This window comes from Leptosomus discolor, chromosome 24, assembly GCF_034619465.1.
Source record: "Leptosomus discolor isolate bLepDis1 chromosome 24, bLepDis1.hap2, whole genome shotgun sequence".
Classification (NCBI taxonomy): domain Eukaryota; kingdom Metazoa; phylum Chordata; class Aves; order Leptosomiformes; family Leptosomidae; genus Leptosomus; species Leptosomus discolor.
In genome coordinates, this window is record NC_141414.1 from 4,629,203 (window position 1) to 4,652,145 (window position 22,943).

Genomic DNA, 22,943 nt, shown 5'->3' on the forward strand with positions numbered 1-22,943 from the left:
TGTTCCATGTGAGGATGCTTCACCCTGTCCACAGCTACAAGTGGAAGCACAGTCTGGAGGTCACAGGCAGGGAGGGCCCTGTGAGTGGAGGAGACAGGGCAGATGTGACGTAAGGGGACCTCAGATCAAGAGTCAAATGCCTGGGTACCCACAAGTCCTCCAGGCTTTAAGACCAGGGCCCCAAAACTGCCATCTTAGCAGAGCCAAAGCCTTGAAGAGGCAGTGGGAACACCAGCTACCGTACCCTGAGTTGCCTGTGCAGATCGAACAGAGCAACATCTTACATTGACCTAAGCTGATCGCTTAAGGCCACAAAAACTGACACAGAGAATTAGCTGCTGAAACCACCTGTCACTGCTTGTGCTGTTCGCTGGCAGTTAGGGACAAAAATAGCCTCTCTTCATGACGTGGTGTGTGTCTGACGCCTCTCTGCATCTCCTTGCTCACTGCAGGGCCTGACCCTCTGCCGTGGCTCCAGCCAGCCAGGCCAGCAGGGTCCTGGTGCCTGTCCTCACGCCACAGGTGTGCTCCTGTCCTCAGATGGGATCGTTTGAAGTTGAAAGAATTGCTGAATTTCCTACCACTCGCCAACAGCCTCCTAGCCAGTACCAGCACCTCCCTTATTTTCCAAGATTTCTGTTGCTGATCAAAAAAACCCCACTTGTGAAGACGTGTTTACAGTCTCCCCTGCCAGCACAGAGATTCCTATCTGACAGGCAAAACCAAGGTAACATCAAAAAAACCCTAGAAACAAAAGAAGAAAAGGCCTTTTGGCTCAGTCCAAGTCTCGTCTTCCTCTACCAGATTTCTTGGTGGCAAAATAAGTAATTTCCTCCTGCTGTGAAATGAGTTTCTTTTCCTCAGGACTTGGATATTTGTTAATACCTAACCCAGCCCCATCACTTGCACTCCTCTTGTTAGTGAAGAGCACCTAATTTTGCATCTAGGTTTGCATCTCCCAGTGTCTTGCCCATCCTTTTGTCTTCTTGTGCAATGGGCTGATGGTAAAAGCCTTTACAGTAAGACTTGGGTAATTCTGGGAGACTGCTGAGTGAGTATATCAATGCCTGTGATGGCACTTTGTGCTGGGCATCATTTGGCCTATTCAGCTTCTCTGAACTATGAAGGCCTTTGAACATAAAAAGAAGACATCATCTGGAGATGAAAATATGAAAACAAAGGTGAATGGAAGCTTTTCTTCCAGGCCCCTGGGCAACCACTGACAAGTCATATCCTTCTCTGGTCTCACTTTCTTCTGCTGTAACTAGAAACAAACTGATCTCCTATCATGGAGTGAGAGAAGGGGACAGTATAGGATCAGTGACTGACCTGACTTTTATGAAGAAATCTGTGATTTTTGAGGTGTGTTTTGTCAGGGCAGGACCAAAGCATTCTGTGACTTCATGGTTGCCAGACATTTCGTGACATGGGTGATGATGGTGAGTAGGTCTGTTCCCTGCCCTTGCAGTGTCTCCAAGTTGCCAACAGCTGGAGCCATCCAGCAGGACAGAGATCTTGAAAATGCAAACCTGCCCTTTCCCCAAACATGGAGGAGGTCTGGGTGCTACAGTAGGTCACCTCAGCAAGGGCTGCATGGCGACAGCTGCCGTGGAGCCTGACAGCACTCTCTCCTCCGGCTGGTGTCCTCTCTCTGCCTAGTGCTTCTAGTTCTGCCTTCTGTGCTACCCAGAAATGCCTAAGGCCTAGAAAGCAGCCAAAACTGAGCAGCTTAACTGCTGGCCAGGCTCACAGGAGAGAGGACAGCCCAGCAGCAAAGCAGCAGTCCCATTGCCAGTGCTGAGCCCTGCCCTGAGGAACCTCACAGGCAGCACTTCTTGCGGAGAGAGGAGAAAATCCCCAGCACTAGCTTTGAAAATGTACCTTTGCACTGGTTCAGTAAATTACTTAGGGGTATGATACAAAGGTCAGTGAGCACAGAGCTGTGTTAGTCATGTAGCTGCTGTGCTGCTGAACAAAATAAAGTGCCTAGATAGCTGAAAGAGATGGAAAGGTCAGTATGTCCTTATGATATGTGTCATTGATAAATAGGCACGTACTAGTGATAAGATAGGCTTATTGGTGATAAGATAGGTTGGAATGAGATAGATCAGCATTGGTGATACGATGGAGTGTTACACAGTGTTGATCAGACATGATTACCAATACTTTATCATGTCTCACGTTATCGCTGGAGGTGCTTAGTGAAAAGATGAAGTTCATCTTTTCCCTTGCAGGATGGAGAGTGCAAGAACCATCAGAGCTTTAAAGATTCAGGTAAAACAGAGGGAGATGGGTGAGTGGAGAGAAGGAGGAAAGGAGAGGTCAGGAAGAAAAGAGCGTATTTGAGGAATTTTATGGGAGAGCCGAATCAGCCATAGAGCACTGAGCTCTGAGTCTGTGCTAACTACAGCCTCTGCCTTTGTCTTATCAGTGAGTGACACAGCTCTTGCTCTAGCACCCAGTGCCTCTGGGATCAGCCAGCGAAAGGACTGAAAAGTCCAGCAGAGTGTTTCAATATTTGGACCTGCCAATAGTGGGTGAGGAGAGAGGACAGAGCTCGGTATGTCTGTGCTGTGAATGGGGAAGAAAAGAGGCTGTCCCGGTCTGCAGGGCTGTTGCACTGTGGGACCTGGAGATGTGTCTTACTGAATGGGCTGAGCCCCTTCTGTGATTGCAGACTGGGGATGTCCAGGAGGGAGGCAGGGCCTCAAGTCAAAGGAGATTCCCTGGGGGTGGTGGTGGGTGGGTGTGACTGTTGGACCCCACACATGCCAAAAGCAGGAGTCACAAAGACCAAAGATGGGTAAGTCACAGAGCCCTGTGACTTCAGGTTCTGGTTGTCTCACTCCCTTTTACCCCCACAGCAATTCCTGACATTTTGTGATGCTCTTGGAACAGCCAGAGCAACATCCACAGCCCAGATGGCTTTCTGGAAGAGAAGCCCTTGCCCCTTACTCTTCTGGCACACACATTTGCTTGAAATTGTCTCCAATTAAACCAAAAGCTCCTCTGGGAATACAACTTCTCTGGTTCTTTCCTTCCCCATTTGAAAAAAATACCGGCAACCTGTTAGCTAAAAATTTAATACGAGAAATCATTTTGAACCAGAAGATTGATTTGTTTTGAAAGAAAAGTCTAAACAAAATGTTTTGGCAGTGGTTTTCAGGAGGAAAGCACATTGAACCTTCTCTTTTCCAGCAAAATAGCTGCTTTCTCTGGGAGGAAAACATGACATAGGGGATAATTTTTTTCCTATCTCTGCCACTAACTCACTGAACAAACAGGAACAAGTTACTTTCTCCTCTGATACCTCTGTTTTCCCCTCTGCTCGTAGGGATAATATGTCCACAATTCTCAAGCATACGAGACAAACTAATGCAACTGAGGGAGAAAATGCTTTGGTGCGTACATAAGTGGTGCCATTGTAGTCTAAGCAAGGAGAGGGGAACACTGTTTTTTTCATCAGACCTAACTTCTACGACTGCTTAAACAGGCTATACCAAGAGGTTAATTTGGGCCTCATACCTGAAAGCTCCCCAGGAGCTTTCTTCTTGTCTCCAGATCAAATCCACCTCCCATTAAGGTTTTAGATAAGGTGCCCTGACCTGGACTGTAGCTGTTTGTTTTACCTCCTGGACAAGGTACTCTGTGTGAGCTACTGTGCGACTTTCAGATACCAGAAGATGGTGAGAGATAAGTTTTTCTATTCACTGTATCTCAGGGCTCTCATCTTCTGCTTCCCCTGCCTTCACAACCACGGCACTCTGCAACAGTGCAGACCACAGTCCCCCCAACATGGGTAATCCACTGCATCCGGGGGTGGGGGTAGACCAGTACAAACCTTGATAGGTGGGTTTCCACAGTGGACTCAGCTGAGCAGTTGTATGTGCCGCTAGCTGCAAGAAAGCTGCAAGAAAGCTCCAAATCTGCAGTGAAGCCAGCCCAAGGGTGACCAGGTTGGTGACTCTGCAGGGTTATGGAAAGCATCAAGGAGGGAAACCCTGGCTAGTAGAGGGAAATTACAGTTATTTTCTTGTCAGTTTGAAGCAGCTGCAAACATTTATGATAGTTCACCAGTCTGAGCCATAGATACGTTAAAAAATATAAAATATTTTATTTACAGGATGACCAATTTTCAGGCTTGAAAAGCAGAACCCTTATTTCATTAGCACAGAGGGGCTGGATGGGATCCAGGAGGTGAGCAATGTGTCCTGGGAGTTTCGCTGTTTCAGGAGCCCTAACCACCTCGGAGGGCTGTGGCGGTGTGGGAGGGATGCACACCATGCTCTGTGCTGAATAGGCACATGGCAGTGCCTCGGGGCCTCAGAGCTGTGGCTGGCAGAGTGAAGGGGGACAAAGCAGTGGCACCATGAACCTCTGCCCCACTGCTCCTCCCTGTCTCTCCTGGGAGCGAGCAGCACACCAGCTGCTTCTTGCTCTAAGCCAAGGGGAAGGGGACTCAACGGCTTCCTGTCCTGTGTCACACCCTCTGCAAACCTCACCAGAAATGTGTACTTGGTGGTTTCCTGTGCAAGAGTTGTTTTTTAAGGGATCTGGAAAAATCTGGGTCTGAAGGAGCTATAATACTGTCTGTACTGTCCTGTGCTGGGTCAGGCTGGAGATGTAAATCATGGCTGGCTCTTTGGGGACACGAGGCACAGCTGAGTGCCCTTGTCTGCTGTGACAGCATCGTCTCCCAGGTTCTTAGTTTTGGAACTACTTGAGAAACAAAACCAGCATTTGAGAAATTAAAGGAAAAAATCGCAAAGAGCCTTTGCAGGTCCCATGCAGGAAGGGTGTGTGTTGAGGAGCAGAGAAGGAAACTCAAGGAAGAGTTGCTTTTGACTTGTCCTCTGTCTCTGGCCCGTTTTCTGTCTTGGTAGCAATACTGTAGTAGTAGGAGCGGATTATGTTTTCCACAGTAACAAATCCTAGACGCTCTTCCCATCTGCAAGGGTAGAAAGGAACAAAGAGAGTCAACAGAAAGGACAAAAGTGGACTGACACAATGAGAAGATACCAAGCACAGAAGAACCTGGGTGAGAACAGCAGCCCAGTTGTACCAGGGCTTAGGAGGGCAGCTGAGACTTTTCTGGGATGGGGAGGATCAAAGGCACAGAGGCTCTGACGTCTTCCAGGATTGGTACAGGCAAACGGAGGGGTATGATAATAAAGAAAGAGGTGCATCATTCGTCATGGACTGGGGAATGAGACCAAGGCAGAAGACACCATTTGCTTTGTATTGTCACCTTCCAGACAGTGTGTGCTGCTCTGGTGGACCTGCCGCCCAGCAAAGAGTTGAGCTAGTGAGAGCCTTACCTGTAGGTCCAGCATTGCTGCATGAGGGCATACATCTCTGCCGGGCAGTCCATGGGGCAGTCCATGCGCTTCCCTTGCTCTATGAAACTGATGACCTCTGGGCCTTTCATTTTCTAGGATAGAATCAGGTGGGAAATGCTTTAATGTTTTTGGAGCTGGCAACAGGGTTAGAAGAGACAGATTAGAGCCGAGGCTGGGGTAATGCTTTGGATCCATGCACGACAGACCCTGTACAGTCACAATTTTCAACCCCAGCACCCAGCAGCAGTGTCTCGTGTTGTGCCCAGCCCAGCCTGCAGACCCCATCCCAGGCACGGACAGAGCAGTGGCTGAGCAACTGATTTTTCAGCTCTGCAAGTAAGCAGAAGGATCAAAGAGCAGCTCTGCTTTGATTCAAACCCAAATGGATTTGTTTTGTTTTCTGTTTCTTCTCGCTTAAATGAACACAAAGCTGCAGGATCCAAACAATCTAATTTGTGCCTTTTGTAAAGTGGAAGTGATTCTGTCTCCTTTCCCTCTGTTCAACAGTGGGAAGAGCACCCACTCAAGGAAACAGAAAGTGTAATTTCAGCGTCTGTCAGCCTGTTATAGAGTGGGACACTAGATTGTGGCATCTATCCATGAGGGACCCAGCTCTACCTCACCTTGTACGGTTTCTGCCCGTAGCTGAAGGCCTCCCACATGGTCACACCATAGCTCCATACATCACTCTTGCTGGAGAACTTGTGATAGAGGATGCACTCTGGGGCATACCATTTCAAGGGCCACTTTCCTGCTGTCCTGGCCTGCAGCAAAGAAAAGAGGAACATTTCCACCCTGAGACCAGACTGCTATGAGCTGAACCTGGATTCTGCTTTGCTAAATGTTTGTGTCAAATACAATCCCATGCTGCCAAAACAAATCCCCTTGCCCTGGTCTGGGAGCTCAAGGCCCCAAGCCCTATGTCCTGAGCCCCAAACCCCAGCCCAGGCCCAGCTGTCTTGTTGGCCCTGCTCTGCCATCCCTGGGTGCAGGACGCTGTCCCACAGTGCCACCCTCCTGCACCCCAGCCCCGGGGATCAGTATGGTCATGCACTGGTGCACACTGCCGAGAAGATCAGCCCTGGCTCACTCTTCATCACCTCCTCTTCCCTGTTCTCTGCTCTGGCTCCTCTCCTGTCACCCCACTGCACTGCATCCCCTTGCTGACTCTGCATCCATCTGAATTTCCTCCTTGCCACCTGGAGTTTTGCAAAGCCCCTTTATTGTCACAGCAGTGAGGCCACCCAGAGTGTGATGTGGTCGTGCAGCAGGGCTCCTGGGAAGAGCCTGGACCCTCTGCCTCTGGGGGTCTCAGCCCCCAGCCAGAAGGGCTCCCGCTAGCTATCTGGATCCTTTGCTGTGCTTACACTCACCTTGTAGTAGCTGTCGTCAGCACCGAGAGCCTTGGAGAGTCCAAAGTCACTGATCTTGGCATAATGCTGGTTGACCAGCAGGACATTTCTGGCTGCCAGGTCCCTGTGGACAAAGTTTTTTTCCTCCAAATACTTCATCCCCATGGATACTTGGTGCATCAGCTCCACAATATTGCTGACTGTAATCTCGTCTCTGGGGAAGATGAAAGGACAATGCAGTAATAAAGGACCTGCCGTTACTCTGTACACCATGGTCCCCTCCAAGTTTTCTAGCTGCAAGGGAGAACAAACGTGGATATCTCTGCTCCAGAAGCTTCCGTCCCTGTTACCTCACATGAAAAGACATCTCTTTGTGCTTTTGATGAAAACGCTCATCAGCGTCCCTCCACCTATAAAGCTCGGGCCCTATCAGCAGAGAGTTTGATGAGAACTGCAGAAAATCAGCCAGCCACATTTTATTCAGTACTCACTTCTTGGAAGCCAAGAACTTGTTGAGTGGCCCTCCAGAAGCCATCTCCATCACTAGCATCAGGGACTCTGCCTCGCAGACCCCAATCATGCGGACAATGTAGGGGTTGTCCAGCTGATGCATGATCTGGGCTTCCTTCATCATTTCATCCTTCACAGTTTTCTCATTGTTGCTTTTCAGCACCTTTATGGCCACATCGATCTGCTTCCTGCACAGGGGACAAGAGGAACACACAGAGGATGAACTCAACAGCAGCTGGACTCATGTATCACAGCCAGGAATGCCAACCACTTCTCACATGACACTGTTTCATCTCTCAGTGGCAATCTCAGTTGCCTGTTTTGGCGGAGCCCTGAACAATACTGGTATCCCAGTCCTGCTAGAAGGCCAAAGGATCACCTCACCCCTGTAAGTGTAGGCCAGTACTTGCCATCTGTAGATCTGAAGGCACATCACCTCACACACTGAGATCTGCATTCATCATTGCCATTTTTCAAGGGGGAAACTCAGGCACAAAGTGGGCAAAGGACATCTTTGTGGACTCATAGACAACCAGTGACAGAGCCAAGGATGGCACATCTCCTCAGTCTCACTTCTTTGCCCTGACATGGACCAAGATGACATCAGAAGCATGGACTTGCTCCTCTGAGGCCATCAAATGCCTTCAGACGTGACAGTCTTATTCCTGGGAGTGTGCAGCACAGGTTGCACTCTCAGGGCAACAAGGCTGTCACTGAAAATCCGTGGAAAATCACCACTGACCTTCCAGAGTACCTTTTATACCACCACCCCATTATCACCTTAGAGTCCATCAAGCTAGAAGCAGGATAGCTCAGCCTGGAGCACCCTCCTCCAGCTTCCTCACCATCCTTCGGGGTGGCACTCACTTTCTCATTTTGTAGACTCCTTTCTTGACACAGCCAAAGTTTCCTGCCCCCAGTTCCACTTCATCGATCATCAGGTGGTCCCTCTTAAGGAAAAGTTTCTTATCCTTCAGTTCCTCGGGGTCACTGTATGGGCTCTCGTAGACACTGGTGTCCATGGGTAGCAGGCGTGACTTTCCTGCACCTTACCAAGAGATACAGTTGTTTATGACTGTAAAGAACGTGCCCTTCCCCATCCCTGTCTCACTGATTGCAGAGGCTTTCTCTAGTCTCTTGGTCAATTCTCCTTCAACCTCCAGTATTCAAGCCTCTCTCCTGGGCATCTCCCTTCCTTTCACAACCCATGGCCTCTCCTAGTTACAGCTGCTGAAGGAACAGAATGGGAAGAGATGTCTGAGCATTCTCACTCCGCTTACCAGACCCTTCAGGACCTGGGCATGTGCATGACTTCACCCCACTGAAATATAGCTGAATACACTGAGTATTTAGTAGGCAGGATAGAAGATGGGGAATAGGACGGGGCTTGATTTACTGAGTATGATGGGGAATGGGATAGGGTTTGGTTTACTGGGAGCTGGGTGTGGGCAGTCAGTTTTGCAACATTTTTGTCTCAGGACCCTGAGATGACTGGGATGCTCCTGGGTGCCTTTGTTAGAAAAGGGCTTTGTAGAACATCTCTTTGACCAGAAAGTGATACAGATGTGTCAGGTAACCCCCATGGCTCCTGTGACATCCCCAGATCCTGTCTCCTGTTAGGAGGAAAGGGCTTTCAAAGATGCTCACCTACAGGCTCTGGTGTGTATCCGTCTGCATTGAGAGGCTCAAGGTGTCTCTGGAAAAGAAATGGGGATAAAGTGGATAAAGGAGCCAGGGGAACCTGCTTCAGTTGGAATGGGAGAGGAGAGGGACAGGGAGCCTCTGCAGCCCCACACAGCCCCAGTTGGTGATTCCCTCTAAAAGGCCCTGAGGTGGGCACGAGAGATTGGAGTGATATTGAGCTGATTTTTCTCTTCCAGTCCCAGCTGGCAGGTTCCCCCACTGGAGCTGCACAGCCGGGATCAGACGCCGGGGGGATTCAGTGCCATGCAGCCTGAATGCAGCATCGCCCTCCGGTAACCGAACCTGTGGGCTGTGCAGGGTGAGGTGCTGGGGGCTCTGTGTTCACCTGAGCAGGGAAGGGCGCGCACACGGGGCTGCATTTTGCTCTCTGCCCCCTCTGCTTTCCCCATCCCAAAGTGACAAGTCTCCTGCAGTAGTGGGGGTCATCTCAGCCAAGTCTCTGCAGCTTGCTTTGAGAGAGGGAGCGAAGGGAAGCCCAGAGGCAATTCAGCTTGTGGCCAGCACACCTGCCTGCCCAAAGTGTGGGCCCTGTGAGCACGCAGACACTGTGTACAGCCACTGTCCCCAAAGCAGACAGCGACAAAGCGGTCTGGTACCCATTTGGCCAGCACAGCTTTGAACGCTAGCACTGCTTGCAGCAGAGTCGCTGCAACGTGGGAGCCCACCGCAGATTGTGAAAGCTCTCTGAGAAGACGGGTGAATGCTCAGGCCTTTATTTAGCCTCCGCTGGGCTCTGGGATGGGCTGCTCATATAGCCCAAACTAGCTGGTTTCAACACTGCTCAGCACTCGGAGCAGTGACTGAGCGCAGACATACCCTGAGGCTAGGGACTCAGAGGGAGCACAAAGACCTGGCCGGTGTCCAGTGGCCAGAAGCAGGGCTGAGTGTTCCCAGAATCGGACTACGTCTTCCTCGCTCCTGCCTGGCAAGGAGGGCAGGGGGGGAGAGGGCTCCCCAAGGACAGGCCCACATGTTGCAAGGAGCACAGTATGAATGGAAACCATTTTCAGCTCTAATGGTAGCTGTGCCCAGCTATTCCTCATCCCCATCCAAGCTGGAAAGGGGACAACATTGTAGCTGGGCTTAATATATTCCATTTGAGTTACTGAGTTTTAGCGAACAGCAGAGTTTGAAGAGCAGAGTTTGATCAGCAAGCTTGAAATGCAAAAACATTAAACCAGTGAGGTACCAATAAAACAGACCCTCCCCAAAACTTACGCTCACAGAGGGGTGGGTTGGTGGAGCCGGTGCTGCAGATGCTGTGAATCAGGAGAAAAAAGTTGTTATTAAAAGTCTGCCTATGCCCCAAGCAGGGTCAGACCGTCAGTCCTTGAAGGGCTGCATGGAGGCCTGTGACTGATCCCCCTCTGCAAAGGACAGTTTCCACAGCTTTAGCTGAAAAAAGTGTGGAAACATGCCTGGATGTGGGCATTATTCCCAGACCAGCCCTCAGGGGAGGTGCAGGCCCACTGGAGCACCCTACATTCTCCATGAGGCCAGAGCAGCGACTTGCTGAGGTGTACCCCAGAGCCCCCTGCCCAGGAGAGCAAGGGTCCCACGGGCAGGCTCTGAAGTGACGCTTGCGACACTTGGACCAGGACAACGTGACCCGTGGTTTTGAGTGTTCAGCTCAAGAGACCCACCAGGAGCCAGACTTGCAGGACATTTTGTTTCCTGCTGCCTAAGAAGCAGGTCATTTTTCAGAAGCCGTCTGTTTGGCACCAGAAGTCCCTAATCCATTTGGAGCACTGATTACCCCACCTGCTCCTGTCTTTGGGCCACCCTAGGCCAGGCCTGGAGGGTGGCCACTTTCAGCAGGCAACATGATGAGAGACTTGCCTAGTTTGCCAGAGGAGCAGAGGCCTCACCGTTCCCTCACCACCAAGGTCTGAGCAAGGCTGAACATTGTAATGGAAACTTGCGCTGGCACTGCTCAAACTGGCCCCACTTGGTGGGAAACGGAGCCCAGGGATGGCACTGAAAGATGTCAGCTCACCTGGCATGTTGGGGTTGGGGCAGGTTTCCCTCAGGTAGAAAATCAGCCCATCTGGTTTGAGTTTTAGGTACTCTACCAACTGGGAAAAGAATCAGAAGAAAAAGAGATTATTGTGAGGATAAAATGATCTCTTTATTTGCAGGCAACTTGTGTGGCTTATGGTAATGATTTCCCTCAGATTTATAGCAGACGGGCTAGACTCCTTCATTCTCTCCTCTCTTATCATCAAGGTTCTCCTAGAGTAAGCACTTGCATACCTGGATATCTGCCAGAGCTTGGAAGAACTTGGGAAGTTAGATAAGGAGCAAAGAAAGACAAAAGGAAAATCTCCAGTAGGAGAGCTGGGTAGGGCATTTTCAGTGTAATGTTATTGTTGTCCTAGCCAGAAAGGTTTTCAAGTCATGTTGTGTTTGATAAAGCCTGAGGGAAATCTTTTGCTTTCCCAGGGTTAGGTCTGTGGATCCCGGGCAGTTTTTCACTGCAGCAACCACCGCTTCAAGCACAGTGGGGACTTGACTCTGGCTGGAGATGACCAGCCCAGCCCTTGGCCACCAGACCACGAGGGAGACAAGGCTTTCTCTTCCCCTCCTGTCTAGCTCGGATGTCATCTGCAACTGGGAGCCTGGCACCCTTCTGTTGCCATAAAAATGCCCTAAAGTCTTTGTTTTCAATCAAATTCAGAGTGAAAACAGTCCTGGGAATTTGGAAAATTCAGCAAAACACAGTTACTGACTCCCAGAGAGCCCTGCCCAGGAGGAAGCACCGGCATCCATTCCCTGGAGCAGGTCAGAGGTGTGTGCCATGGGGCAGAGCTGGGCTCCACGGGGGCATGCGACCCCCCCAGCAGTGCTGAGAGTTGCTGGACCATGTGCCACATTCCCTAAAAGCCCTGCCCCACCCTCATGAGCACTGCTGGGGCGTTACAGCCATCTCCACTTCCCAAAGCCCCTCACCCTCAAGGGTGACAGGATGTGTTTCCTGGCATTTTTGGATCTTCAGTCATGTAAAGAGTTCGGCAGCTGGCTCAAGACTTCTGGCCTCCCCTGCTCTCTGCGCAGAAGTCAGTCACTTGGAACACGGAGTGGCCATCTGCACCCAACAGTTTTGCCGGTCCAGGAGCATTGTTGGCGACACGTGGGAGGGACAGCCTGGGATGAGCAATCTCATCGGGGCTTGCTGCAGGTAGAGGTCTGAGGTGCACACTGTGGCTGAACGTGTGATGTTTGCCGATGGGGTGCAAGTGTAGTTAATATAACCATCTCATGTCCCATGGCTTAAAGCTAGACATGGAAAGCACTGATCCTCTTGTTTCCTTGGAGAGGCACCAGACCGATGTAAGGCATGAAGGCAGTGGTAAAGCCAGCACTATTTCAGGGCTGCTGCGATATCCCAGACTTAGATCTACTTATCCAGGAGTGCACAGAAATGAATGCAATGAGGTGAGCTGATAGACAGCCAGACCCAGGGAATGTAAGGGGTTTGTGGAAGGGGCTACAACCACCCATGTACGGTCTTAAAGCCTTTAAAACTCCATACGGCCTTTCCTGTCCCTCAAGACATGGACAGCTATAACAAGGGAAAAGTGCCTTCACTTTTTTGGGACACCAGTGCTCAGCATCCCACAGTACGGTACCTGCCAGAGCGTGTCAAACTTGGTCCCCTCGGGGATGGAGTACTTGCCGGACTTGTCCTGGTCTATCCGATAGTGATACACTGTTTTGCCATAGACAAGGGAGAGGGCGTAGGCGCCGTTTTCCTTCCTTTCTCTCAGCCTGGTAGGAAGGAGAATTATTAAAAGCAATTCTAGGTTTAGCCCTTCAAATTACCTTGGATGCAACAGGGGTGGGTTGGTGGGTGGGCACTTGGTAAGGTGTCCCTGCACCCCACTGTTGGAATTGCCACCTTCCCGACACCCCTCTGCAGAGGCTGAGGAGGGAGCCTTCACCTTCAGTCTCTCGTCCCTCTCCTCAAGCTAATTCTTTCTTTCCCCAACTCATTCAGGAGATAATCAAATTAAGTGCTGTCTCACCTTAGCAGAGATGCAGAGCAAGTGTTTTCTCCTGTATTTTATTGGCCATACATTGTCTACGTGTCAGTGTTAAATGTCTTTACCCTATAGCTCATATCACCCAGTGCATTAAGCAGCATACTTCATAGAGATTTCGAAAAATTAGAAACAAATAAAGCTTGAGATTGGCTCTTCATGGAGGCCAGACACTGTCTGGACAATAGTAGGTTTGGGGTGTTAGACTCTGTCTTTGAAAGATCTGTAACCACAATCTGACCATATTCAGCTAAACCTCTTCTCAGGAATTGTCATGTGAAACAGACAATTACAGGGTAGTGGAGGTGGGGAAATGGCAAAAAGTACAGGGATCACAGCGTCTGCCAGGGATTTGCATACTCACAGGAATTTGCCATCAGGTTGTGCCCCTGAGTACAGCCTCCGTTCAGCTTCGTCCCGGGCAATGTTGCCATGGTACCAGGGCATCCTCTCATGGGCTGTGGTGGCAATGAGCTTCTCCACCTGTGGAGCCTGGCTTATGATGGCCTGTTCGAGTGCATCCCCCTGGAAAAGAGTGAGGAATGAGACCTCCTGCCACCCTGCTGCATTGTTGCATGGCTTCAGTGCAGTTTATTTTGCACCTTTTGGGGCAGATGACACAGGAAACCTGGAAGGTCTCATAGTTCAAGCTCCTGTGGCCTTAATCATGCCTATAGCGATAGTGGGTTGAATTCTGTTCTGCTGCAGAGCAGAATTCCTTGCTTTTTTAAATTGGTCCCATCCCTTGAATCCAGTTGAAGTCCATTGACTTGCTGGTGAGGGAAGAAAGAAGTCATCATACGTGTATGGGGGATCTTGACGTCAGGCTCACGGGGTGTCTTTGAGCCTCACATTCCTGGGAGAGCAGGACCTCTTTCTGGTGCTTCTGCCTTCCCAGAAGCTCGCTGTCCCCAGACGCTACAACTTGTCAAGAGCAGTGCAGTCTGGAAATCATGTGGGAGACCTTAAATTAATTTTACTGGCCCCGCATGTTTTATAAATAACTGTAATTTTGCGTTTGCCAGTAGGTGGCAATGTCCTTTGTGTTATCTACCAGTGCCCACAGGTCAGCTTCATAGAGAAACCCTATAGAATACCTCATTCCGTCAAGCACCTGTGGTCTAAAATAGGCCAAATTTAGAGATCTTTCATAGAAAGCTCCATAGGCAGAATGCCTGAGCCATCTTTCTGCAAGGACTTGGAAGTGTCTGAGTAGCCACTGTCAAGATGACAGCAGGTAGAAAGAAATTAATTATGTGGCTGCCAGTGTGACCATTTACAGAGTTTTGTCTTATATTACATATATTCCAGTCTGCAATAAAATGCAGGAACCTGTCTGTAGCTATTTTTAAATTTAAATAACAGACAGATCCAGTACCTAGTACCTCAGTCTCATAGGCAGAACCTCCACTGACTTCAAAGAGCAAGGAAAACCGGAGCAAGAAGTTAAGTCTGGTTTCACTACAACTTCAGCACAGGCACCTCATGTGGAGAGCTTTGGTCTAACTGCAGCGAGTGTCCCGTGTGCTGCAGAGGAGCAAATGGCACGTGGGGAAATGCCTGGGCATGAGCTCCAACGCCCTGCAGAGCAGATACAACACCAGCTGTTCAGAGGAAGAGTCTGAAGGCTTGGAAAGATTTTTAGACCTGTTTCTAAAGAAGAAGCTGGAAAAGAGAGAGATTTAAGACTGCTCTTAGTGCCAGCAGCCTGCAAGGAGAAGGACCTTGCTTTACCATGCTGTGAGAGGAGGACGACAGCGACAGAGGAGGTCAGGGCAGCAAGCGGCAGCAAGCCCCCAGGGAGCACTCCTTGCGCAGTCCCACACCACCTGCGGCAACGGCCAGTACCTCGAGTTTCCACGTCTGCCGGACGTATTCGCGCACCATGTTGTCCCTCATGCTGTCGAAGACACCGGGCTGGGGCTCCACACCGCTGGGGCGGTTGCAGGGCTTGCGGAGGGTGCAGCAGAGCCCGTCGGCGTCCTTGGAGTAAAACTCGCAGAGCTCCTCTGGCCCACAGTGCGCTTTTCCCCCCGCTATGGCGTAGGTACCGTTCATCTGGCGCTCGATGGCGTAGTGGTAAAACTGGAGGTTGCAGACCATGGAGAGGACATAACCCCCCAGATTGCGCAGGCATTGCCGCAGCAGGAACAGGCCATCCGACATCCCAGCCAGCTTGAGGTATTCCTCCGCTTCCGACCTGGCAATGCTGCCGTAGTAAAAGGGCAGGTGACCAGCAGCATCTGGCATCTCTGTGCACCTACCGGGACTGCTTGCGTTGGCTCACACACTGCTGGTGCTTGATCTGGAAGAGAGAAGCAAAATTCTTCACTGACACATAATTTTGCAAAACGGTTTAACTGGAGTTCAGTCTCATCTGTCTAGAGGTTCTTCAACCTCAGCTGACTATTTGTAGAGTCATTTCAAACTTCACGTGGAGAGCAGCAGTGGGTGCATTCACATCCCCAGCTAGAGAATCCCAAAGTGATTCCTCTATCCTGCCTGAGTGGAGCTAGGAAGTGTAAGTAAAAATCCATCTGATCTTGATTTAGAGATTTCAAGCAATAGAGAATGCACCAAACCCTACAGTGAATTGTTCCAATGGTTAATTACCATCACTATTAAAAATGTGCTTCTTGCATCCATCCCAAAGTTTTTAGCTTTGACTTCCTACAATTTTCTCTCCAGCCCTGTTCACAATAAAAGGAAATTCTTTTGTGTCTCTGAATAAATTAGCTTGCCATGAGGACCTATAAGGCCAAAATCTTAAATGCAATAAGATTAAAACACAAGATTAATATTAAATGTCTAAAAAACATTTAGCTGCAAAATTGCACCAAACACAGCAAACGGAGATGAAGATAAACCCAAGTGCTTCTGGGCAGACGTTAACCATCAATTGACAGGAACAAGAAGAAACCTTCCTCTAATTGTCTGTTGAAAAATTTATGGATTTTTTCCCACGATACCTGACTCTGGCTGGTTTCTGAACTTGGCCGATGCTCTGATCCCATTTGGCAGTTCCTATTTCTACACTGTGCACATGCTCCAGAGAAAGCCCAAGCTCAGATGTGGCCGGCCATCACCGCCAAGCGAGTTTAATCCCACTCTCTGTTGAGCTGCAACATGCAAGCGTTACTGGAGCCTCCTCTTCGGAACAGCCGAAACCCAGAAATGAACCTACCACTGTGCTGCTGCAGCACCAGCTCGCAGTGGGAATCCAGCTCGCAATGGCAGTTTGTTGACTGAGTCTCTGCAGAGCCCCTTCTGCCAAAGAGCTATAGGTCTTGTATCAAATCATCTAAAATCCCACCCACAAACAGAAGCCAATTTCCTGTGATTAATGGAAAAATTATCATATTCGAAGGGTCTCATTTCTTCCCTGGGGCCTGATCTTTGATTTTGTAATTGCGCAGGTGCTGACCCCAAAAAGATCAGTTTGTCTCCATCCGCATTTCCCACAAATGCGTCACTCGCGCTCACAGTAAAGAAACCACTGGCCCTTTGGCCAGCGCGCCGGGTATTTGACCTGATTCTTCCCAACGTAACTCTCATTTCTGAACACGATGGGAGAAGTCGCTGCCCGATGCGTTGAGCCCTCTGCGCTATTCCAGAAGTGGCCTCTGCTCTCAGGCAGTGGCTGGGGCTGTGCCTGGGCTGGTGGTCAGCTCTGCCCTGTGTCACCCAGCCCGCTTCAGCCCGCTCAACAGCATAGTGACAGGGCTGTCTCCTGCCAGCCTCTGGGACCGCTGGAGCTGGGAAGGGGTTGGCTGGATATGTGCTCTGTATCAGCAGGAATGGGATAGGCGTTAGGAGAAAACTGCTTAGGAGAAACGATTCTGCTGTGTGCACCCTGCTCTGCTCAGCCTACAACAGCAAAGACCCGCGGGGAACTGGATTTATGGCAACCAGGCTCTTCTCTACCCATTTGTTTGTTGTCTTCACGAAGCCCAGAAATGGCCCTGATGAGAACAGGAAGGGAGAGCAGGCTCCACCGAGGAGGCGTTTTAGCTGAGGCAGGAAACCACAACAGGAAGCCGTCAGTGGCGTTTGCAGCTTGGGTGCGGGACTCGCGTAAACCGTATCAGGCACAGCACAAATAAGCCTGAGTTGTGAAGCCCCTTTCATCAAATTCATCAAATGAAGCAAAGCGGGGTCTTGGCAGACCTGCCAGTCTGGGACACAGAAGGCGAATGAAAACACCCTGCAGCTCAAACCCTAACTGGCGTCAGTGCTTGGAACCAAAGCAAATGTCCTAATCCCTTGATGCCTCCAGGCATCACAGCAGCCCAGACACTGGGCAGGCATATCCCCCAGGTTCAGCTCCTGAGATGAGATGACTGCTAGGTCTCCCCGACCTCAGCCTAGTCCCAGGCGAGGGCAGGTCCCAGGAAGGTGGGCTGAAGGATGTGAGGAGCAAGGATTGTAGCTCTTGGTTTTAACTGCAGAGTCAGGCTCGTGAGTCACATTCACGAGTCAAGAAGAGGAAGTGCTGAGTGGGCAGTGGAAGGTTGACAGCCTTCTTCATGTGCTACTAATTTCCGCTAGCTACCTGGGATAAACAGCGATTCGGCACAAGGATGCCGCACCAAACATCCCTTTTCTGGAAAGTCCAGGACCAGAACATCACAGCAAATGGAACACGCTTGACAGTTGTTCAGACAGGTGAAAATGAGATGGCAGAAGCCATTGATCACCACCGAGCTCCCACAAGGTTTCCAGCTGCCTACACAGGCAGTTCTGTTATAAACAGACTGGTTTTCCTCTCCAAGCACAGGGCTGCGAGTCAAGAAAGCCTCACGGAGATATGAAAGTGAACCCAGGGATCAGAGGTTGGTTCAGGCGATGCCACCCGTTTCATACAGGCCTTGCTGCCACAAATGAACCCTATTAGAAAATTACCATTATTAGAAAAAACTTTTAAGTCCCCAGCCATGAGGGAAAGTCACCCCCTGAAGTCTGAGAGCAGTTTTGAACAGGATGATTTATAGCCCCTCTAAAGCTCTTGCTTTAAAAAATTTTGTCCTACCGTCCTGGCTCTTTCTGTTGCCCATACACCAGCCCAGGGTCTTCCAGGCATAGCTAAGCTCCTCTTGCAAACTACAGCTCTGTTCCTCAGCGCTACCTCTGGGTGAACCTGAGCAACCCTGACAACCTCAACAGACCTGCACAAACCTCATACAACTTTGGTTTTCCATGCTGTAAAATGCAGACAAAAATGAGAACTAATTTCATGGATTACTTTTATGGACATAACAAACCAGTGCCTGGAAGAAGCTGTGCAAGGGACCCTCCACCACTATTAATTTCAAGTAACAGGACCTGATTTTTTCCAGCACCTGCTTAATCTCTGTCCCTTGGGCTGCATCGACCCAGATGCTGGGTGTTCCTGATGGTTTCAGGTGCTCCCCCCTGGTTAGAAACAGCACTCAGGGGAAAAGGCTGTAAAACCAGGGCTCCTATGATAATGGCCATGTTTGCAAGTTGGCATTCTGATGTGAAGATGCACCAAAAAAAGCAACACCCACGTAAAAAGTAGTCGGATCTGTTAACCATGACACACAGGAAAGCCAGGCAGGAAGCTATTAAGATGTCAGTCAATCAGATCTATATATAGCTGGCCACTTGCTTTTACTTAGATCAGACAAGAACCGTCAGGAACTGGTTTGATTTTGTAATTTCTCAGAACAGCAGAACAACTTTGTGCGAAACCGGAGCCAGTCCCCAGGAGCAGCGGGGTGCGCTGACGAAACTGGAGGAGGCACTGGCAAACTTTAGCATCTTTTTAGGACCATATTTTCTGTATCATAAGCCTGGCAGCAATAATCCCTTCTAACACAGACCTGGCTGGCTGGGCTGTCCCTTTAAGGTGGCTGGGTCAGCCTGGGGTAGAGGAGGGACCTGCCCCGGGGAGACCAGGGAGCAGCGGGAAGGGCTGCAGGATGGGAACCATGTGATGGGGAACCAGCCCGGAGGGGTATAAAGAGGGGTCAGGAGGGGTTTGTGTGTTTCGGAGGTGGTTGTAGGAGCTGCTGCTGAGGTTTGTGTTGGCAATGAGGGCAGGGGTGTTTTTCACAGTTGTCTAGTAGGTGTTTAATTGGGGAGGGGGAGAGGGAGCTGAAAGTGAGCTCTGCCGTAGTAAATGTGCCTGCGGTATTGCTGAAAGGTGAGGTCGGCCTCTGATGGGGGCTGGGGTCTCTGAGCAGGATTTAGAGGTGGCAGCAGGGTGGGAGGTGCGGAGAGGGATGGCAGAAAGCAGAGTGAGTCTCAAGCAGCAGCTGCTTCCCTTGACCTGCAGAGGTGATGGGCCTGTACAGGGACCTTCTTGCTTCCCCAGGGCTGTGGAGGAGCAGCTGACCCCCATCCCTTCCCCTGGACTTGCTTCTGTTGCTCCTGATTTGATCTGAGACCTAGATTTACAGTGGAGAGCTTAGTTGAAGATGTGAAGGGCTGAAAAATGTCTTCAGCATACAAGTTCCCTTTCCAAGTCATTCTTCCCAGGAGTAGCTGGCACTATGCAAGAGGATGAACTGAAGAGCTGATTCCTGGAGCTCAGGCACATGTGGTTTTTTTAAAAAACTTAAATAGCAAAAGACTTGAAATAACTTTGATTCAACTTGAAATGCTTCTTAGTTCAAAGAAAAACCTGAAAAACTTTGGATTGGCCTGCCTACATTCTTCTAATTATTCTTGATTAATGTTTAATTTTTATTTATGCACTCCATGGCAGCTCTTCCCAAGATTTCCTCGTGAGCACTTACATTCCTGGCTATAACTGCTTTCCTAACCTCCCTGCTGACTACTCATTAAAACCTCAGCTACTCAACCATTTATTAACACTTGAACTATGTGTGAGTGGGAGTTTATGAAAGTGTGAGCCCATTTATGTTTGTACTCATAAACAGTGTGCTTTCTGCTTGCATGTGAAGATAACCATCTTTTCTACTTCTCAGTGAGTATTACTGACTCAGTCCTGCCTGAAATGGTTGTGTTCACAGAAAAACCTGCCTGATTTCCACTAAGGACCTTGTCTGCTCTTGCTGCCCTTGAAGCAAGCGGGTAAGTCCAAACTGCCCCTCCACTGTCTGTGGATCCCAGGCCAGGTGCAGAAATGCTTCATATACCTCCCCACTCCCCCTCAAAGTGGAACATGGGAGCCATTTGGCCCCAGGGACAGTCCGCAATCCTTTTTGGAAGGAGAAGTGTTGAACACCACAGCAACACTTGCAAGGCCCATGGAGGGACCTGGGGGTGCTGTGATGCACTGGGTGTGAAGGCTCCTAACAGCGACAAGAGTGTACCAGACACAGGCTTTGAGAAAAGCTAGTACTCTGGAGATCCGTACCCCTCTCTTCCCTACTAAATCCTGGGTCAGAGTCCCAGTGTCACCTCATCACAGTATTACTGGAGATCAGAAATAAATACAGGGGATGGTGCTGCTCAAATGCTTGTGGCCTTGGACTTAGGGTACACATATACTAGAAGCAGCCAGTGCTGACCCAGTGGCAGAGCTAATAGGCGACTGGTTTCCTGTGCCTCCTTCCACCCAGGAACTGAATTAGCCTTGGGTCCCTTCACTCTGTTAAAACATTTATTCCCACGAGCCAGTGCTCTTGCTTGCAGTTAAGTGTGTGAGGAGTCAGCACATGAACATGCTGCTGAGCCCTTCCCGCAGAGCCAGCCTGATGCATGTATCTCTGCCCAGAGGCTCAGAAGTTGCCATGTGGCACCTCTGCTCCTGTCTTGCAGCTCTCAGATCATTCCTTCTTGCTGCTCTGTTTCAACTTGGCCACTCTGAACCTGCCTGAGCAGACGAGGGTGCTCATCATTCTCCAAAAGGGAGAAATGGTGCAATAGAGCATGGAAAATTGATGACATGCTTGTTTGGTGCAGTCAGATGGCAATAAAGGCCTGAGCTCATTCATATCCTGCTGGGGACTTGTTTTCCTTCTGTGGTTATTTGTCAAATGCTAATGAGCGGAAGCAATTTGCTCCTCTAGCTTTGAGAGCAGGAGATGGGGAGGGGGCTGGGGAGGGAGAAGGCCACCTGCATGGGGGCCTAGTGGGTGTGACTATCTGCCTTTTTTGTTCAAGATGTTTTAACGGCTGGGACTGCCTTGCTCCCAGAAAGCAGTTTTCTGGTGTTATGCCTCTTCCTCTGAGTTCTTCACTGATGCTTGCGAGCCTGCAATGCCGTTGCCTCAGGGGTAGCATGAGGCAGGGCTTGGTGCTCCCCACAGGAGACTGAGGCAGGTATTTCTGCAGTGCCATAGCAAGGAAGTCGAGCAGGCAGAGTGCAGTCCCCTGAGCCAAAGCGCAGTGGGAATATTGCAGTGGGAAGTACTGAAACATGCAGGTGGTGTGTTACTACTTCTGGATTAACACGGGTGAATTCTTGTATGCACAAACCTATTTACGTGTTCCCTATTTACGTGTGGTCATGCCTGTGGTGTATCACATGTTCTTTCTAGCAGAGTGCACCTCTCTTACTAAAACCCTGTTGTCTGGTTGTGCTCTGCTTGAGGGGTGTGGATGGAAAGACACAACCAAGCACGTAGAGCTTGGTGCTCCTCAGCACCCAAGGAGTGCAGCCCAGAGCAATGCAAGTGGTCTACTTTGCACTGGGTGATCACTGGTCACAGAGGTGACTTGTTCTGCCACAAGTATAGGGGTTTTGGCTAAATACTTGACTCTTTCCCTAAAGAAAGGGGTATTGGTTCTTTATCTAGCGCTTATCTTCTGTGAAAAGATCCCTGAGCAAGTGTTTATCCTAGGTAGGAGCCTGGCAGACCCTGATAAATCAGAATGTAAGGAACTGTATTTTTCCTAAAATGCTGCAATAAGGGGCACATTTAACTGAATATGGTTCTTTGTTTAAACTCAAGCTGACATTAACATTTCAGGAACATCAGTGATGTAGACAGGCACAAGTAGCTTGACCCTTGTGTCCTGCACAGAAGAGGAGAGCTCTGCTGTAGGATTCAGTGGCTGGGTAAGCGCAGGAGCAGAAACCTGAGGTTTGGTGCCACACACAGCGGCCCTTGGGCCTGCCCTTGCTACTGGTTTGTAGGAGTAGCTATTCACAAGCCAAATGCCCCTGGTGAGCAGCTTCCCTCTCGGGGTAGCTCTGGAAGAGGTGGGGTGCTGTGGTCCATGAGCAGGGTGACACTGCTGTGTGATGGGGTAAAGCAAAGTCACTGTGTTGTCCTAAGGCAGCTTGTGCTCATCTGTGGTGTGTGGATTTAGTTTGGAAGGCTGTGAAAACACCCTGCTGATCCTTTGTAGAGCTGCTGAAAACACTCCTGGCTCCAGACCCATTGATCCTGAACAGCTTTTAATTAGGGTCTAACGTACGTAGTTGAACACAGTACAGGCAGTTTCCTGCCCGGTATCCCTGAGTGCTCCTGCGGTCTGATAACTCAGCTATGGGTCATTGTGTCTAAACAAATGATGTCAAGATGTTTGTCCTGGGGATGAGTGAGCACAGACCTTGTTGCTGCCACCAAGGTGGAGCTGGTGTTGATGATTAACCGGAGAGAAGTCGGTACTTCAGCAGGATCCTCTGGGTTGTGGGTCTAGCAGATGGTCTCGTGGAGCCAATGACAGAAAACTGCAGTAACTCATGCATAAGTTGGAGAAAGGCTCTGCTTTTTTTGCTTGCTTCTACCTGGCCTCCCTGTATCACTTTGTGAAGGGCTTTTACAGAAATAACAACTCTGCACACATCATGGGCCCAGAGATTGACTCCTGCCAGTACAGAGCATTTGGGGAGTGGCAAACTGTGGACAGATTGAATGAAATCTTTACATGAGGGATTGATGCTGAGCCTGTGGCTTTAGTCCACTCCTTGGCACCGCTACAAGTAGCGCAGCCCTCAGCAGGTTGCGGTGAAGGTGATGCCGAGGGCTTTGAGATGCATCGGTGCGAGGGCTTTCAGCTGTGTCGGTGCGAGAGCACTGGCTGGGATGCATCTTACTGGAAATAAGTCTATTGTGTCC

General features: G+C 49.9%; 1 protein-coding gene across 1 annotated transcript; it reads right to left on the reverse strand.

Annotated features, from left to right (window-relative positions):
- Positions 1-4,824: 4,824 nt before the first annotated feature.
- On the reverse strand, positions 4,825-15,195 carry ZAP70 (zeta chain of T cell receptor associated protein kinase 70). Its single transcript, XM_086477481.1, has 12 exons — positions 14,794-15,195; positions 13,310-13,470; positions 12,535-12,673; positions 10,902-10,980; positions 10,124-10,164; positions 8,849-8,897; positions 8,069-8,249; positions 7,183-7,389; positions 6,713-6,905; positions 5,963-6,103; positions 5,319-5,431; positions 4,825-4,948 (listed from the first exon to the last, which is right to left on the reverse strand). The coding sequence occupies exons 1-12, from the start codon at positions 15,193-15,195 to the stop codon at positions 4,825-4,827; spliced, it is 1,830 nt and encodes a 609-aa protein (XP_086333607.1).
- Positions 15,196-22,943: the final 7,748 nt, after the last annotated feature.